Source organism: Gouania willdenowi, chromosome 10, assembly GCF_900634775.1.
Source record: "Gouania willdenowi chromosome 10, fGouWil2.1, whole genome shotgun sequence".
In the NCBI taxonomy this organism is placed as follows: Eukaryota; Metazoa; Chordata; class Actinopteri; order Blenniiformes; family Gobiesocidae; genus Gouania; species Gouania willdenowi.
Genome location: NC_041053.1, coordinates 39,192,452 through 39,213,046, shown reverse-complemented (window position 1 = coordinate 39,213,046; position 20,595 = coordinate 39,192,452). Strand labels below are relative to the sequence as shown.

At 37.9% G+C, this 20,595-nt stretch overlaps 1 protein-coding gene across 2 annotated transcripts in view; it reads right to left on the bottom strand.

Annotated features, from left to right (window-relative positions):
• Nucleotides 1-20,595, bottom strand: part of fat4 (FAT atypical cadherin 4) — a 152,084-nt gene that overhangs the window by 71,716 nt on the left and 59,773 nt on the right. For both annotated transcript variants that reach the window (XM_028458895.1, XM_028458896.1), the window contains exon 2: nucleotides 1,525-1,656. In XM_028458895.1, the coding sequence (XP_028314696.1) occupies nucleotides 1,525-1,656 (132 nt within the window). The remainder of the gene's footprint in view (nucleotides 1-1,524; nucleotides 1,657-20,595) is intronic.

Sequence of the window (20,595 nt, the reverse complement as noted above, 5' to 3'; positions counted from 1 at the left end):
CAACAGTGACTTCCTCGTCAGTCATTGATGAACGCATTTTGTTGAAATTTTCAGGAAATGTTGATAATGGGTCAAGGAACAGCTGACGATGTTCTGGCTACCGAAAGAAAATATATAGATAGAAATATATCTCATTGATTTTCCCATCCACACTGTGGAACTCCTGTTAATGTCAATATGAATAAATACCTCCGACAGCCACTGTAGTAATCAACATCAAATGAACAAATAAATAAAATAACAGTGAAAGTGTGTCTTTGTTTCACACGGTGGAGTCGATTTCAAAGTTTAGGACACGTTAATGTGTTCAACTGAGTCATTGTTTCAAAAATTAGACATTTAATGTTGTTAATTCAAACAAAGTCTGACCATAAAGACAATTCTAGGTTAAACTTGCAGATAAAAAATGCCACATAGGCACATTTATTAACAAACAGCTGCACAATATGAGCTACTTCAGTCTTTTTCTCCTCTAAAAGACAGCACGTGTGAGTGAGTTCTGTAGTGTGACTAGTTTAGGGGAAAGTCTGGGTTAGAACGCACTCAGAAATCTATCTAACAGAGCTTTACGTATTGTTCTGAGAAGTAGCAAAAGCAGCGACTCATAAAACAAGTATTTTAATTAAAAATAAGCTATAAATATATATGTACTGTCATTTTCTATATCGCCAAAATGGAAAACTCTATATATCTTGAATCTCGATATATTACCCAGCTCTATTCCTGGGAAGTAATAAACCTTTATACGTGTAAATCTAAGTGTGGTGATCAGTTTTTTTATTCTTCTATATGCAGTATCTGTATTATATTTGTGCATTTTCATTATTAATATTGTTACTTTTTCTACTGTAATGTGTGCACTTGTATTTAATGCTTATTTAGTTCATGGTCTTTTTCTTAATTATGTACTTTTTCTTTTCTTTCTATAGTGTTTCCTCATTTAATTTGTAAAATTCTCGACCCACTGTAAGAAAGTCATTTCCCACTAGGATAAAAAAAAAAGTACTTCTGACTCTGATTGTGAATAAACAGCATAAGTTAAGATGTTCTCCAGATACTTTAATTTCCTCCAAACATCCAATAGTTGTTGTTTCATTAAAACAGAAGATATACTGTATTTATTTCCAGGTTGAAGTTAAAAAACAAGGACTTTTAGGCATTTTTTAGTTGTTTTTCTGTATTTCTTGTATTGTATCTGATGCTCCTGACCTGAGGGAATCATTATTATATACAGTATGTATGATATAGTTTTTCTGCCCCCACAGCCTCCTGGGTAAAGGCTGCTCTGGGCTGTGGCGCCATGCGACCCTGATCAGGATTAGTGGGCGTACAGTATAAAAACAGTCCACTATGGGAACGTTAAACGTTGGCTCTTCTTTAACACAACGTTTGAATCTAATGCAGAGAAAAGTCTTCCATGGAACAAAAAAGAAACAACTATCATTTACAGCTGACTTTACATTCCATTCCCTCCCAGGATTTCAGTTTGTGGAAAACAGACAAAGTCGGGGTGTCGTTAGTTACCTCGTCTGCATCCGTGGCTGTTAGCTGCATTATCTTAAAACCGTCACCGATGTTCTCCTCAATGGTCACGTCCAGAATATCGTTAGGGAACAGAGGAGGGTTGTCGTTGACGTCCTGCAGGGTGATCTCCACCTGAGGAAGAAAAAACAGGTTAAATCGTGTCAACTGTATATTTGTAGCTCAGTTTATCACCGAATAAGAGCAGAAGGAAGAGGTTCTGCTCAGCATTTGGAAGGAAATGTTTGTGATTTGACACATTTTTATTATTATTATTATTAAAGCTGATGGAAACGATCAAGTTTGAGCCTCATTCATCAATAAATACAAGATCCATCCATGTTCTGACCCACTTGCTCCTTTTTTCACAGTTGCGGGGGTCTGCTGGTGCCTTATGACCAGCATTCATTGGTGGGGGTACACCATGGACAGGGTGCCAGTCCACAGATAAGCAACCACTCACCACTCCCGTTCACTCCTATGGACAATTTAGAGACTCCAATCAACCTGACAGTCATGTTTACGGAGTTCAGAAAACCCACACGAGCACATGGAGAACATGGTCAGAGGGCCGCATTTGGCCCCCGGACCTCGAGTTTGACACGTGTGCTAAACGTTTCCAAAAATGTGAATAAACCCAGTGTTTACAATGGAGCTCAAAACAAACTTTTACATCTTTTAATCCACCAAATGATCTTTGATGTATCACTCCATGAACCCTACATTTTAATTTTGTTTATAACTGATTAAAAAAGAAAAATTATCGTTTCTAGCAGATTTTAGAAAAAAGTAGATTTAAACACAAAATGCAAAGCAGACAGATTTACAGTAATAAACATTGTTTTAGTCCTGATTCACATTGTTACGTGTCAGCACATGTTTGGTTGCGTAATACTCCAGTCAGTACACAAATATTCACCAGAAGAAATCAGTGGGTGCACAATGAGAGCCAATGGCAGCAATCATATCAGTGAGACTTATAATGAAAGTGCTGGAGGCTGTCGAGCTCAGAGACGTACAGTGAGTGTAACAGTAGATCTCACTAACGGCTGCTCAGGGCTTTTCACTTTCAACTTGAACAAAACTATAATAAACACACATTACAGTAGAAGACCACAGACCCCCCATGTGAATAAACGGGGTCTCGTGTCGACCGAGTCCAGCTATGATAAGTTTAATCTGATACAGATGCAGCAGTGATGGTGGTGGTGGTGAGCGCAAAAAAAGTTCAAGTTAAATTTAACATTTTTCTTTAAAGACAAACTCACATTCTCTGCTTTTATGTTGGCAAATAGTTGGTAAATGAACACGACACGCAGAGGAATTATAATAAATAAATAGTTCTTCTCTCCTCCAAACCACGGGTTCTAAACCTTGGGGTCAGGACCCCATTTGGAGTCGTGAGACACTGGGAGAGGGTGGCCAGATGCCTTCAAGAAACTAAGAAGTTAGTTGAAATTTGAGCCCATGTTTGTTCATTTTTACCCTTTTTCTGCAACTACATCAAACTTGCCATATTTTAACCTAATTTTCTGAAATTTATTTACCATATTTTTGCTCCTTTTAATGCATTTTTGCAACTATACTCCCATTTCTGCCACTTCTCCATCACATTTCAATGCCTTTTCTGCAAATGTTTTCCACTTTCAAGACATTTTCAGCACTAATGAACCCTTTTCACCACTTCTCCACCTTACATCACATATGTTGACCCATTATTGTCACTTTTAACCTCTTTGCAGAATCAGAATCAGAAGTCCTTTATTCATCCCAAGGGTGAATTATTTGCGTTACATTTGAACCACATTCACAATCCCATTATTTCCCAATTCAAACTAAATTTTTTACCACTTTTTCTGTCTGTTTTTGGCCACTCTAATTTGCAACTTTTAACCAATTTCTGTGGTTTTTAAAACTCAATTTCACCACCTTTTACACCATTTTCTGTCACTTTTAACTCTTTTTTTCAGATTTAAACAAGGATTTACATCTTTAAGATGACTATAAACTATGGCACAAATAATAATAAACGTTCCTGGATAACAGTGGATGTTATTCTGATGAATAAATAAATGTGGTTATCACAGAGTCATAGAACAATGGACCATCATTTTACTGACTTTATGGATGGACCCCAAAAATCTCTCCCCTTTATTCCCCCTTATAGATGGTCCTGTCTCCACATGACTGTTCTTCACTGTTAAATATTGTTAGTTATATATTTAGGATTATAATGCACATTTTTGTGAGTTTCTCCCTGAAAAACCAAGTTGGGGAAACTCCCTCTGCGTTTATCATAATTGAGGAGGCTGTAAAAAGATACGTCTCCATTGCCTCACTGATTTAATTGCGTTTACTGCGTTATAATTTCTAACATTTAAATGTGGACAACAATAGGCCGTTACACAAGCTCAGTTATCCAAACATGTGAGGGGAAAGTGGGAAACCTGGAGACAGTGGTGGTGTGACATTTATAAATTCAGATGCTCCGTGTCTGATGTAGCAGTATTACGTTTCCACCCGCTATCCCGCAGTTTAAACCTCCGTCCTGTCCAACTCGTCTACTAACCCAAATATGCATTTCAAAGTCAGTAAACATGCATCGCTTTGGAAGCGTCGCGGGCGTTTGGCTTCACGTTCTCTGTTTACTTTGCTTCTATAAATACGAACAAGCCACGTTTCAGCTTTTCTCTGATGGGAGCATCATTAATGTTGACAGTGATTACGGTTCACCGAGACCTTCCCTTTCACAACCTCCTGTAGCACACGCAGACGGAGGATTTATTTTATCCTTTTGAAAAAAAAAAAAAAAAAGCAGGGAAATTGGAGTAGAACTGTTGTCAAAAGTCGACATAGATGTTTCAGAGACCGGGGACCTTCTAAGGGGGGGGGGGGGCCCTTTGGGGCCCATCCATAAAGTCAGCGAATCCGTGATAACCACATTTATTTATTCATTTGAATAATATCCACTGTTATTGTTTTTTGCACCATAGTATATAGTCATCTTAAATCAGAAATAAAATGGGTTAAAAGTGACCAAAAATAGTGTAAAACATGGTGAAATGGGAATTTAAAAACCATAGAAATTGGGTAAAATTAGCAAATTGGATTGGCCAAAGTGTCAACATTGGAATAATAAGTTTAAACTGGCAAATAAGGGTACAGCAATCCTGAATGTGGTTAAATTGTCAAAAATGAGCATGAAATATGGTGAAAAGAGGTTAAAAGTGTCAATAATGGGTCAACATATGTGGCATTAGGTGGAAAAGTGGTGGAGTTTATAACAAGTGCTGAAAATGTCTTGAAAGTGGAAAATGTGAAGAGAAGTGTCAGAAGTGGGAGTAATGTAGCAAAAATGCATTAAAAAAGCAAAAATATGGCAAAGAAAAAGTGATGAAATGAGGTTAAAATATGGCAAGTTTGGTGTAGTTGCAGAAAAAGGGTAAAAAAAATAAGCAAAAAGTGGCTCAAATTGTTAAAAAATAATATTCTTAGTTACTTGAAGGCATCTGGCGACCCCTCCCAGTGTCTCACAACCCCAAATGGGGTTCTGACCCCAAGGTTGAGAACCCCTAGTTGAGAGGAGACGAGCATTTCTGGACCTTGTTGTTGTTGTTGTTGTTGTTTGTGTCAGCTGACATAATTACAGAGAAACAACATATATTATATTATATTATATTCTGTCCCAAGCAGCCACCACGTCAACAACAAACAATGAATATTCATGTAGCTGTGTGTGTGTGTGTGTGTGTGTGTGTGTGTCCTCCTTGATGTGTAAATAATGCAGGACCAGCTTCTGAGCAGTGAACTAATTAGGAAAGAAATGGAGTTTTCACAAATAATTACGCCTCTCGCTTCTACTTAGTTAGTTCGTTAGTTAGCGAACGCTAGCCCAGCCCCCACGGGACGGGAAGAATTATCAAAGAGCTGTGGTGAAAAATTAATATCAGAGGAAGAAGAGGAAGTCGGGTCAGGCAAGGGGAGGGGTTAGGGGTGGGGGAAGGGGAAGGGGGGGAGCCCAGACGTCCCGACCCATGCAGGTGAAACACATTACAAGGTAAAAGATAGAGTTTCACCCACGACTGTCTCAGGTTGCAGGTGCAGCTATAAGTGGCCAGTGTCAGATTTGTATTATTCATGTGGAGGAACGAGTGATTCACGTTTCAACTGCAGGTTATTAGTCAGAGGTGGGACGGTTTAGGACCAGACCTCCCCGAGGTTAAATGACAGATGAAGATTTAGATATCTGGTCTCATGTTATGTTCTCCAACACATAAAGTTTTACTCAAATTACAAAACCTGATATTATACAATGTGAGTAACGTTGGCATGCCTTGTTTCTCCCGGAGTTAGAATCTGATGCAAACAGATCTGCATTAAAGAGGTTATACTATTCAAATAAGACACTGAGGCTGCAAAAATATATCATTAAATCACTTTTAGTGCAAATACACTCTTTGGGCCCGTACTACAAAGCTGGATAAGTATATATTGGATTTATCTCTGTTAGCTTCACCTAACCAAACATTCTCTGTCAGAGATCCCCTGTCCTACTAAGCAGGATATAAACGCGTTCACTAAAGTGAGTTGATTTCAGCCAGGCTACGTCCTGTGACAGGTGGAGATTGCAGCGTCAGACCAATCACAAACATGGACAAACTGTGCAGAGCAACTTACGTCACAACTGACGTTAATCTTTACAAATACAAGTAATTAAAATCCATAATTCAGACTAAAAACAAAGCTGTTGCTGCAGAAAAAGCAGAAAGAAAACACAGACAGGAAGCTGCAGCTGACACTGTTGATGCGTAAAAGCGTGAGATGATCAATATTAATTCATGGGATGATTCACGTACATCGTTCTGATCAGTTTCACTTTATTCCAGGACACACGTGAATATTCAGGTAGTCCTCCTCACTTTATCACACACAGTGTTTCACTATAGTATGTTTCTACTTCATCAGCTGACTATTGATCAGTCCATCAGATGTAAATCTATATCTTTCCTAAATGATGTCATCATCACTAATTGAAAGGATTAATTTATCTATTAATAATCATTTTTTTTCCTAAACTCATCTGTCAGATCTGCACCAACCAGGATCTTCTAACAATGGGCAGTTCATTTCACTGATTGGTCAGGAGGCGGGGCTTTAATTCTCGCTCATATCTGATCCACTTCATAACCTGGCTAAGTTACCATGGTGATTTAGCCCCATAAGAAGTTATCGTAGTACAGCACATGCCGATTGAATCCCGGAGGTTAGTACAGGCCCATTAAGTAATGATGACTCAGCAGTATTTCTATTAAACTAGATATATAAATAAATATAATTACAAATAACAAACAGAAATGAACCTGACAGAGGTTTAGAGTTAACGAAATGTGTGCAAAATGTGTTTTAAATTAAAAAAAAAAAAAACAAAACATGAGTTGAATAATAAAATGTGGTATTTTAAATTCAGCCTTTACAAAAAAAAAAAAAAAAAAAAAAAAAATCACATAAAAGCAGTACTTAAAATAAATGTAATGATAATAATAAAATAAAATTCTCCGGATTTTGAAATAACATGCTAAAAATTTTAACCTCCTCTACTTCCTGAATGAACTGCAATCATTGACCAACTGGAAAACAGTAGAAATTATTATTTTATTTTCTTGCACCGTGCACATATTTAGTCAGTTACAGACTCCTTAGAGCACCAAAAAGAACTCAATGTGCAATGTATTAAATTACAGATGAGTAATCCTGCGAGTGTCCGCTCCACTGAGTAGCAAAACCCCAAAATAGTCAAACGTGTAAAATTCCCATCATCAGCAACAAAACATTCCTTCCAACCTTGAAAACCTGGCCAGTGAAATGGGAAACAGAGCAACCGGTGCAACAGCTGGGCCTGTAAAGGTTGACATCATTGTTTAGTTAAAACAAATAAAACACGCTGGTGGAGGGCGCGCCACGGACAGGAAATAATTGTTTCAAAAAAGATTAAACCACTCATTAGATGCTGTTGACGACTCGAGGTCAAGGGTTGGGAGAAGCACCGACTTCCAGCTTTTCCTCCTCAGAGATTCCACACAAACACATCGCATCACGTCACAGTACGAACACTTGAACTGAAAATCATTTTACAATAGAAAACAACATGATTTATCAGCACAATGTGAGGCATAAAAGAGAAACTGCTGCCATTAAAGACTCCTGCTTTCTTAAATCTGATCAATTTAAGGTCAATTCTGACATTTAAGTGCCTATTTCCTCCATCAAAGCAATAAAAGACACTTAGAAGTCAATAAAAGCTCCAGGAAAACAGTGTTGACTTGTCTTGTTTAGAGACAAAAAGCCTAATCTAATGTTATCCACAATGCAACCTTTCTTTATACTAGTACGATGCTTTTTCACCGAAAACCAACCTGACGATGCTGATGGAATTCTGAAATTTGTACCAATTGTTCCTTCATAATTCAATTTTCTCACTGTACATTTTCAGTTTGATCAAATTAATACTTTTTTAGATATGGACAATATATTGAGGCGGGTATGTGTCGATTTTCGCCCGTCTTTACTTTTCTTGCATTTTCATCTTCCAATATTTCAGAAACTATATCACATAATAAACTAAAATATGGTATATTAATACAGCTCCACCTACTCTCTCAGAATATAGAAAAATATCTACTTTACATCATAACTGGTGGACATGACAGCTCCTCATAATTGGAAAGTTTGTTGGGTTTTGAGTCTGGAACATGTTTGGGCCTTCATTAAACTACTTAGCATATGTCTCACCTCCCTGTAATTTGATCAGCTTAGAGCTATGAACATAGACTGTTCACATCATTAACGATTAGTCACATGTATGCATTGGTTCTTGGGTGACACGCTCTCGAAATCTGAAAAAATACTTGTTTTTAAACTATTTTCATTGGCCAATAACGGCATGTGAAATGTAAGAAAATTGTGTGTTCTCTGTTTTAATTTATAGTATAAACCAGACATAGGCAACTAGCGGTGGTGTAAGTGTGTACGGCCCCCCCAAAAAATTCCCAAAAATTGTATTTCCAGAAGTTGGAAGGAATATGAAGCTCAACATAACACACAAAATAACTCGCAAAACACACATATCGACTGAAAAGTACAAAAACATACACAAAATTCCTAAAATACACAAATGGACTATTAAAACACACAATGACAACAAAGGGAGACACAACAACCACTTAAACAAACAAAAAGACCAAGAAAACACACAAAACAATAGCTTACACAAACTTATAGGGAAATACAGAAACAACAAAAATACAGAAAGTGACCCCAAAAACTCACAAATTGACAACATAAAAGCAGAAAATGACAGAAAAATATACAAAGATTACAACAAGGACACAAGAAAAATAAGAAAAACATACATAATGACTCCAAAAACGCACAAAATGACTAAAAAAAGACAACCCCCTGTATTAGATCAATCATTATTCTAATGCTGACATAAATGTTAATAACGTGGCCCTCGGATCAGATACAATCACATTTCTGTGGCCCCCGCTGTGATAGAGTTGCCCATCCCTGGTATAAAAGTGACTCTTTCTTGGAATATTAAATAATTTTTCTGTATGCGACTTAATTTGTATTTTGGATCCAACTTTCAGTTTTTTTTACCACTCGCGAATACATAAAATTCTTTACTTGAGGCCATCGTAGTTTGTCTCTTTGTCTTATAATCATTTATTTTTAGTTTTTCAGAATTTTTTGACACCGACGTGCGTGGATTATTTGTGAAATGACATGGAATGACTCATCGAATTTCCCACGAATGATTGAAAAAAAAAAAAAAAAAGGCAAATCTTTTTGGGAAGCTTCTGTTAAACTTCCAAACCTCCTTGTTGCCGTCCAACAATCGTCCGACGTAATCCGCTCGCATCAGAAGAATTTCCTGCTACGTGACAGAAACTATAAAGCAGGACCCGGATGATGAATAGTTACAATCGACATCATTTATTTTGTGTGGACACGTTGCGTCATTACTCATGTCATCTCTAACTTCCTCCTACATGTCTCCTTGTGGTTGTTTTCAATGTTTATCCAGGATTTCAAAGGACGTATGGCTTGATATTTGAAACAGGCCCCATGGAGCTACAGGTCAAGGATGGTGGTCAACGTGCCCTCCTGGTTTGGACCGTTACCAAATAAAATTACACCACAAATACATAATTAGGACAAGGTCAGGCTGACCTCTTGGATACGCCGTTCTCAACAAACACGTGTGCAGATGCAACTGGCCGCGTCTGTCAAAGAAAAGCCCAGCAGAGTAATTCATCTCCCAACCGCAGTCATCAGGCTCGGCAAAGTGCATCCGTGCTCTGGAGACGGGAATGCGAGCGTGCCGGAGATGGGAATGTGACAGACAAAACTGGACCTCAGCCAAACCTCAGTGTGCTCTTAGAGAGAGAAGTCAGGATGTGAACATACCCCACCCCCCCCCCCCCCCCACCAAACCCTGACCCTGGAAGGGGCGGCAGGCAGTGGAAAGGGAAAAAAGCTCCGGGTGAGACAAAACAAAGCGAGAGAGTCTGTAAGTGATCAGAGAAACAAGTGGAGCCAGCGAGGGAGGGACGACGTGCTTTTAATAAAGAGGATCATGGTCGTCTCAGGGGACCACTTCACCCACGGTTAGAGGACTGTTTGTCTGCAGTGGCCCCTGTGGGCCCCCAGTACTCCACGGCCCAAGGAGGTTCCCTCTCAGCACTTATTCAACCACAGGCTCCATCTTTGCACACAAACAAATCAAGATATTTAAAAGTACAACTTGTTTTTAAAGCTCATAAATGCTCAAAACTCTTTGACTACTCTCTATAAACCAGTAAATTTGATACACATTTTGCTTATTTTTACTTTTTTTTTCTACAACTACTATTTTCATCACTTTTTCTTGCCATATTTTTGCTCCTTTTAATGCATTTTTGCTACATTACTCACTTCTTCAAATTTCACATTTTCAGCACTTATAAACCATTTCCACCACTTTTTCCACCTAATATTACATATGTTGACTCATTATTGTCACTTTAAACAGGGTTCCCACACTTTTTTTCACTTTTTAAAATGTTTTTACCAAATTTCCAAACTTTGAGATAACACTTAACATCTTTGGGGTTTAAGATATATTAATTGTTAGAATACAACAGGCTATATTTCCAAAACTTTTCCAAAACAGTTAAAATTATTCCATGACTTTTCAAGACTGAAAAATATTTTTTTTTCAAACTCAATAACTTTTCCAGGAATGTCATGACCCTGTTTTAACCTCTTTTCACCATATTTCATGAATATGACAATTTAACCACATTCACAAATGCATGAATATCTTTAAGACTTTTTTTTTGCACCAAAAACATAGTGGTAAGAATATTTTTGAACAATATGAACCCATTTTTTGCTCATTTTTACCCTTTTTCTGCAACTACACCAAATTTGGCATATTTTAACCTATTTGAGTCACTTTTTCTTGCCACATTTTTGCTCTTGTTAATACATTTTTGCTACATTACGCCTATTTCTTTCACTTCTCCATCATTTTCTGCACATGTATTTCCTCTTCCAAGACATTTTTGGCACTCATAAACCATTTCCACCACTTTTCCACCTAATATTGCATATGTTGACCCATTATTGTCACTTTTAACCTCTTTCCACCATATTTCATGCTTTTTTTGGTCAGTTTAACCACATTCATGATTTGTCATGCCAGTTGTTTGTCAGTTTAAACTATATAATTGTTCCAATATTGACACTTTTTCTGTCTGTTTTCGTCCACTTTAATTTGCAACTTTTAACCAATTTCTGTGGTTTAACCCATTTTATTTCTGATTAAAACAAGGCTTTCCATCTTTAAAATGACTATAATAATAGTAAACGTTCCTGGATAACAGTGGATATTATTCAGATAAATAAATAAATGTGGTTATCACAGATTCATAGAACAGTAGAGCATCATTTTGCTGACTTTATGAATGGACCCCAAAAATCTCTCCCCTTTATTCAATTCAACTTCATGTCTATGTTCAACCACCTTCAGAATCAGTGGGGGTCCCCAGGCTCTGGCACCTTTATTTTGGGGGTTGTGGGATAAAAACCTTGAGAACCACTGCAATAAATAATCATAAGTCCATTCACGTTATATATATATACAGTACATATATATATATATATATATATATATATATATATATATATATACTGTATATATACATATACACCTGGGAAAGTTGGATCTTTAGTTTAATCAGAGCCTAAATAAGATCAGAGTGGAGGTAATGGAATCACTAGGTTTGTCTCTCCTTGAAGCTGGAGCACAATTCAAAGCCATCAGTGAAATTACAACAGCCTATTTAAGACAGAATCTCTCTGCATTAAAATGTTCGCACAACATCAAAACCAGGGTTTTTCTCCCAATGTGAGATGAAAGCCAAAAAAGAAAAATAATGAGCCTATTTGTGGAAGAATGCTTTGAAGAGACGGGGAAACAAATCCATTCTATCAGTCGTCTGTCTTCTTAAAAGTGACCGTGACTGCCGTCAGACGACGGGTCTGAACGGCGGTGCCACCGGATCCGTGTGAGTCTGAGGCCATGACGCTGGCTCTCACTAATGACCTGTGATTACAGCATTCAAACCAACCCGACCAAGGAAATGAGAGCGACTGAAAGGATTAGAGATTAGATTCTGATTGGTTGTTGTTACCAAATACTTACAAACTTATCAGAAACCAATAATGTGTCTATATATATGTTTATCTGTGACTTTACAACTTAAATAAAAGTCCTGGCCTAAATCGAGGAAGGAAAATGTTCTTTTCTTCGACTTTCATTGAGTCACCTTTTTATTTATTTATTTATTATAAACCTGGGGTAAATCATATGTAAAACATATGTACATCCATTAATCAAATTACAAAAGAGAACATTGAGAATATTACACAAAGTGGAATTCTGGACAAATACTAACAAACTGTTTAAAAAATCTATAACAATAAAACTTATGGATATAATAAGGTTAAAAGTGTTAGAGATTTTATTCCGAGTAAGAAATAAAAGCCTTCTTTTGGGTATTTTATAACTTTTTAAACTAAGAGAAGGACAATGTAACTTAGGAGGGGTTTATATTCTTGAAAAAAGTACGTTTAGAAAAAATATTGATGTTTGTTTTTACATAACCATCAGTACACTTTGCATGGGTAAACTTAGAGCGATACAGAATTAAAAATGTACTTTTGTGACGTGAAAATGCAACAAAACTGTAATATTTAACCCTCTGTGTGTGGTTTAGAATCAACGCTGCTGTGTTGGTCAGCAGAAGCTTGGGTGGCAGAAGCAGAGGTCAGCCGCAAGGGTAGCTACTGCAACCCCCGCGCACACACACACACACACACACACACACCCATCCACAATGATGTTTTCAGGGGTTTTCTAGAGGCAGCGTGGGGGGGGGCTGCAGCTTTACACACGACAATCCAATTCCTGTTTTGGATTAGAGTGTTAGAGTGGGCTCACACGGACACATCCCAACATACTTTATACATCATACTGGGAAAATGTGATTCCCCAATAATCCCGTTAATTATCATGGAAATCTTCAAAGGGAATAATGTGTTTTTCAGACTTAATGAAGGACAAACGTAGACCCAACGTGTGGATGTCATTCCCAACAGAATTATGGAAATTCAACGTAATAAACTGATAATGAGCTCATCTCATGTGGTTTATGGTGCAATCCAGTGGTTCTCAATCTTGGAGTCATGAGACACTGGGATGGGGTCACAGATGCCTTCAAGAAACGAAGAATATTTTTTTTAAACAATTTGAGCCAATTTTTGCTTTTTTTTTTTTTTTTTTTTTTAACCCTTTTTCTGCAACTACACCAAACTTGATATATTTTATCCTATTTTCATCCCTTTTTCTTGCCATATTTTTGGTCCTTTTAATGCATTTTTGCTACATTACTCCCATTTCTACCACTTTTCAATGCCTTTTCTACACATTTTTTCTACTTTCATGACATTTTAACCTATTTCCACCATATTTTATGCTTATTTTTGCCAATTTAACCACATTTATTATTTGTCATGGCCATTATTTACCAGTTTAAAATAATTGTTCCAATATTGACACTTTAAACCCCTTTTTTCCACTTTTTCTGTCTGTTTTTGGCTACTCTAATTTGCAACTTTTAACCAATTTTTATGTTTTTTAAAATCCCACTTTTTCCACCATTTTTGGTCACTTTTAACCCATTTTATTCCTGATTAAAACAAGGATTCACATATTTAAGATGACTATATACAAGGGAGGGCGCAAATAATAATACACTTAATATAACAGTGGATATTATTCAGAGTCCAGAAAGATTGAAACGGATATAAAAGTGAGACCTTATGTAGTTTAGACTGGTCTAGCAGTCTCTAAGTAGTCTTGCTACAGTCACCATGTAGCATCAGTGTTCATGTTTCAGAATGAGTTATTCGTTGTAGGAACTCAAAAGTTATAAGAGAAATAGAAAACCTCCAGAAAAGCATACTGTATGTTTATTATGGCACAACATCCAGAACAACCCTTTAGATTCAACTATAAATATTGTGTTAATTTTGTGGTTTTGCTGACAAACCAAATATGTGGAAATAGCTGAGCTGATTGGCCTGAAACACACGTAACGCCATCTTTCCTGATTTAGGAACGACTCCGGTTTCAAATGAATGGTTTGCTGCTGTTGCTCTCTATGGTGCAGCACTTTACATCTGCCATTATAATTTAGTTCTCAGCAGGAAACGACTCGGCTAGAAAGCTCCATCCGAAGACCTTCTGATGGGGCAAATAATGACACAGAAACATTGATGAATTTAACATGAGGTGGCGCGAAAAAAGAAAAAGGAAAAGAAGAAGAGGAGAGCCGTGCCAAATAGGTCCACAATGAAGGACAGTCTCCTCCTGCTGTGAGCATTCATGGAAGTGGACTAGAAAAGCCTTGAGATAGCTCTGCCTTATCCTTTCTGCCTCCCAAACACAAACCAATGCAAAACGCAAGCTGTGCACCAATCACATGGCCGACTATGACGTGCTCATTCAGACATGCGACGGCGAAGCCCCCCTTTGCCTTTTGTACGGCGCACATACCTCCACAGGCACTTCCACGGTACAAAGAAGTCGTAAAAGGCTTCACATGTTTAACTCTCTCTTATTATCATGAAGATGGGCCTTTTAGAAGTACCATCCATCTTAATTAACAGGCCATTTGTATGCACTTCAGCCTCCAACACAACATAAGCATGGGAAGAAAACCTGTGGCCAAAGAGGAATTCAAGGGCTCGGAGGCATCATTAGTGGGTTAAAAACAACAAAAAAAACTTTCTATCATTTCCTCCCTTAGTCTACAGCCATTCCCATTCCCACTATCATCCAATGGATTATTTAGAGCGAAGGTTCTCAACCGTGGGATGAGACACTAAGGGGGTCGCCAGATGCCTTCAAGAAATTAAGAATCATTTTTGAACTATTTGAGCCCATTTTTTTGCTTATTTTTACCCTTCTTCTGCAACTACACCAAACGTGCCATAATTTAACCTATTTTCATCATTTTTTCCTGCCATATTTTTGCTCCTTTTAATGCATTTTTCCTACTTTACTCCCATTTCTGACAATTCTCCTTCAAATTTCAATGTCTTTTCTGCAAATGTTTTACAATTTCAAGACATTTTCAGTACTTATAAACCCTTTGTACCACTTTTCCACCTATAGTTACATAAGTTGACCCATTATTGTCACTTTTAACCCCTTTTCACCATCATTTGTGCTTATTTTTTGCCAATTTATCCACATTCTCGATTTCATTTGTTCCCATTATTCACGAGTTCAAACTTAAAGTTCCTACTTTTTAAGTCACATTACCCAAACCCACCCCCATTTTCTGCCACTTTTAAGCCAATATTGACACTTTGAACCCTTTTTACCACTTTTTCTGTCCGTTTGTGGCCACTCTAATTTCCATTTTTTAGATGGTCCTGTCTCCACATGACTGTTCTTCAATGTTCACCTTCAGCTATAGTGGGGGTTCCTGATCACTGGAACCTTTATTTTGGCGGTCGTGGGCTGAAAAGTTTGAGAACCACTGCTTTAAAGAAACCAAAACTTTCTCCGCACACAGCCAGATCAGATTCTTGCATCTTCTGCTTCAAAGTCCCACATAATTCGAGCCACTCTGTTCCTGATTTACGGCCCTGGTCTTAACATCAGTGCCGTGGTGTTCAAGCAGCAGCAGAAGTGTCTGATATATAGCACGTCGCTGAGAGTGAAAATGATGTCTGAACCTCAGATGTCGAGCTATGAACAAACAAACGTCAGCTTCAAGACGTCTGTTTTCTTTCACCGGTTTGGTGGCTCGCGATGAGAAGAACCGACGAAGGATCGCTGTTTTAAAGTGACTGCGTTTAAGAAGATGTCAGGCTTTCTCAGTGTGTGTGTGTGTGTGTGTGTTTTCCAAAAAGGCCCTGTGTTTAAAAACGGGTAATTTGCCTTCACCGCCATAGCATCTCTCTTTTCTTCTTCTCTGCTTTATCTGTTTGCACGCTTGAACACATCTGAATAGCCACGGGACAATTCGTCTCAATTGTGCTTTCAGGAAACCTACAGAGACTATTAATTGTCGACTCATAAAGGGCCCCCCACCCCCGGACACCCCCGTGAGAGAAGAAGCAGCTCATACGCTGGAACTATTTTCTCCTCCATCCATAACACCTCTCTGAGGTTTAGAGGGTCAGTGCGAGGGGTCAGAAGGTGCTGAGTAATTCCTGGGAGCTGTTGCATTGTGGGAGCTCTTGGTTACTTTGGGGTCGGAGCCTTTTCCTCAATGCACAGCTGTCATTGGTTAGTTGACCTTTCCTGAAGTCTTTGTGGTTAGAAATAGTAGACGACTCCTGTTCTATATTTCTATCACTTGCTGCTTGAAATAAATCATACAGACTTTTAGTCAGAGAAACTTTTGGGAATTCAGGAATTTAACAAGAAAAAGACACATTGCGTGCTCGTCTTCATGACTAATATCGTGTTTAACCCTCCTATTATTATTATCATTCAAAAAATAATAGTTGACTTATTTTTTTTTATTTTTTTTTGCTTCATATTTATTTAAGGACTTTTCCAAATTTCAGAGGTACAATTAATTAAGCATAAAAGTATCATGATGAACATTCTTTCCTTGTGCCGAAGGCATACAGCACGCAATGGTGGACCCCAAGCTGTGTAAAATGTGTGTGCGTGGGCCATGTGTGACCTTACATCCCCACACCTGAAGGTGCAGAGTTGATACTTTTGAGTTGATCCATGACATGTTTTTATTGTCAATGAGGTTTTGGAACAGCTCTTTCACAGTGAAAGTGACATAGAGGAGCTGGTATCTGAGACAGAGGACTTTATAGTGAATAACCCAATGCCAAGGTTTCATTATCAAGGGCTTATTTATGTATTCAACAAATAAACAACGTGTCTGACGCAAAAACTTGGTCAACAATTTTCTGAAAATCATTTTCTAGGGTCAGGTTGACCACCAAGGGTAAAATGAGTTAGTGAGCAGCTCTGGAGCAGAAGAGAAGCATGAAGTGATGAGATTATATTCAGAATAGACTTATTGAACTTCATTTAAAGTTAAAAACAAACTCTTGGCGTCCAGGAGGTGGAAAAATCCACTGCTGTCAGTCAGTAAACTGAGGAGGATTTCAGAACGCTCGCAGTGTCACATGTGATGCGGTCACAGACAGGAGCAGTCACCACCTCTACCCCCACCACCATAAACCCCCTCCAAGCAGCTTTGATCGGCACAAAATATACAAAATCAAGCAGCGAGTGAAGGAAAGAGAAGGACAGAACAAATGAGAGGGAGCAGAAAACAAATGATGCTCTTTCTTTGCTTCTTTTGTCTCCTTTCTTTCCCTTTTCCTGCTAAACGTCTTCTTCACAGCCACCCCCCACTAGACAACACACACACACACACACACACACACACACACACACACACACACACACACACACACACACACACACACACACACACACACACACACACACACACACACACACACACTTGTTTATGGTCATGTTCAGTGAGCTACAATGATGAGAAGAACTATTACACCAGTGGACCCCCATGACCCTAAAAAGAGAAAAACGAATTAATGAATTAATAACTATATATATATAACTAATATATATATATATATATATATGTATATATATGTGAGAGAACTGAGCCTTGGAAAAAACCTGCAATCACAGAAGACGTCTTGTGTGCGACAATTAAAACCATTTAAAAATAAGTCTATATTACTAACAGATGTTAATTTGTGAGGATGGGAAAATAATCAATTCATAATACATTTTATTTTTGTCTTTTGTGAAGATAAAAAATCAATATTTCTCCCTTGAATTAAAAAAAAAAAAGACTATCATTATTATTTAATTTTTTTACATTTTTTGGAGAATATTTAAAACAATCAGTACTGCTCCCCAGAATGTGTTTTTGTTAGTTTATCTATTTTTTATTTTATTTTATTACTTTGTCTGCACCTGTCATCGTAGGTTAAGTCAGACTTATCTCAAAAATATACTGTAAATCTAGTGGATGAAAAACTAAAATAGCATTAATCGTTACTATATAAATCAGAATCATAATATAAATCCAATCAGCACAGTATATGAGCATATTTAAGAGGACAGTTCTTTGGTTTACACTGATCAGTTTAGTCTTCTCTTGCACTTTTTAGATAAACACCAAATAAATCTGTCGCTCAATCCCTCCCTCGTGAAAAAACCAAATCCTCTGAAAGTATTGGTGCCATAGCGTTTGGTCCGCCGCCTACATATTTCATTGAGAAATAAACCGCATTAAGGAAGTAATTAATCTCCTTGTGACCAAAAATTATTCATTCAGCTAATAAGGGTAAGCTGAGCCGGACATTACCAATACTGTTATTGTCATTGTCAGACAAATTAAAGCGCTTCAGTCTCGTTTGTGTCTTTAAGGCTTTAAATTGGGGAACGATATCTCTGGGAACAGTTTTTATAGGTAAGAACTAAACCATTCCACAATGTCTTTCTTACTCTTTCGCTGCAGCCTTTTCTGCATGTCTCCACATTGTCTAGGAATTCCTTTGCAAACTGTGGTGTCTCTAAGACTTGATGCGGCCAAAAAAAGACAGCTTGGCCAGACGTCGCAGGCTTGGATTCCCACGGAGGAAACTCTGAGGTTTCAGCTTCTTCTTTTTTTTCTTCTTCAGCTACGCTCTGAGCTCCTGCAGCACTCGGCAACGCGGCCATTCAAACTCATTAGGCTGCGTGATGTTTAATTGAACCACAAACTGTTTAATCCAAGGAAAGAAGCTCTACTAATCCAGATTAGGGTCAACCAGTCGGGGAATGTAATTGTCAGAGTTGCTCTGTGTGGCCAGCTGAGCACCTTCACAGATCCGGCTCATTACTCATTACTAAGAAGCCCAACAACGCTCACGTGAAACAAACAACAAACGCTCTGCGGGCTTTTATTGTTGTACCGTGAGAACATTTGGACATAATCTCACGTCAATGGTTTACTCATATGTTTGTGAACTAAGGACAACAGAGGAATGTGTGAATGAACATGTTCACGAGTAGAAAATGAACAGGACAGTTCTTTGATAGCATTAGGGCAGTGTCTCCACTCAACAGTGTCCTTATCTTCTGCCCGTGCTCAAACACACTTTCTCTCTCCTGTGAACACGACATTCACCATTTTGGCTTAAAAGTGACCAAAAACAGTTGGTGAAAAGGAATTTTAAAAACCACAGAAATTGGTCATAAGTTGCAAATTATAGTGGCCAAAAACTGACAGAAAAAGTGGTTAAAAAAGGGTTCAAAGTGTCAATATTAGCACAATTAGTAGGAACAATTACACACAAACGACCCCCGGGGGGGGGGGACAGTGGTGAAAATAAACACAGAATCATCAACTGATATTATCATCTAGTACGGTGGCCCAGGATGAGTGGGAGCTTAGAGAATACGTTGAGAAAAGTCTTCTCACAACCCATTAAGCCTGGCCACAGTCAGGGGACAAATTAGCAGGACGGCTATAGAGTGGCCAAGAATGGACAGAAAAAGTGGTAGAAAGGGTTCAAAGTCTCAATATTAAAACAATTAGTAGGGATAACTAGTTTAAACTGGCAAATAATGGGCATTACAAATCGTGAATGTGGTTAAATTGGCAAAAATAAGCATGAAATATGGTGAAAAAAGGTTAAAAGTGACAATAATGGGTCAACATACGTGACATTAGGTGGAAAACTGGTGGAAAGGGTTTATAAGTGCTGAAAATATGTTGAATGTGGAAAGAAATGTGCAGAAAAGGCATTGAAATGTGATGTAGAAGTGGCAGAAATGGAAAATGCATTAAAAGGAACAAAAATATAGTAAAAAAAAAAAGTGAGGAAAATAGGTGACAATATGCAAGTTTGGTGTAGTTGCAGAAAAAGGTTAAAAATAAGCAAAAATTGGCTCAAATTGGTAAATAAAAAATAATATTCTTCGTTTCTTGAAGGCATCTGACGACCCCAAATAAGAGCTCCTGATTTCTAGTGAAAAGTCAAGAGTTTTGACCATGTATGAGCATTAAAAACACATCAATGTTTGTGAACTACAAACGACAGAGGAATGTGTGAATGAACGAGTTCATGAGTAGAACTGTAACAGTAGAGCTCTCTGATAGCGTTAGCCTTCCATTGGTAACTCAACAGTCGTCTTATCTTCTGCTCAAACACACTTTGGTTCCTCAGAAAAACTCCCTGTTTTTTTTTTGTTTTTTTTTTTATCAGCCTTTCACCATCTTTTCCATCACGCCTCATATCTGCACTTAGTGTGGAGACGACAGGGCCTTGAAAACGGCGTTGATAACCAAAAAACCCCGATTCAAGCTGAAAGTTTGCATGTTTTAAACAGTGGGAGGAAAGTGGTTTACAATAATAGCTCACATGGTTTCAATAAACATGTCAACTTGGCCTAAA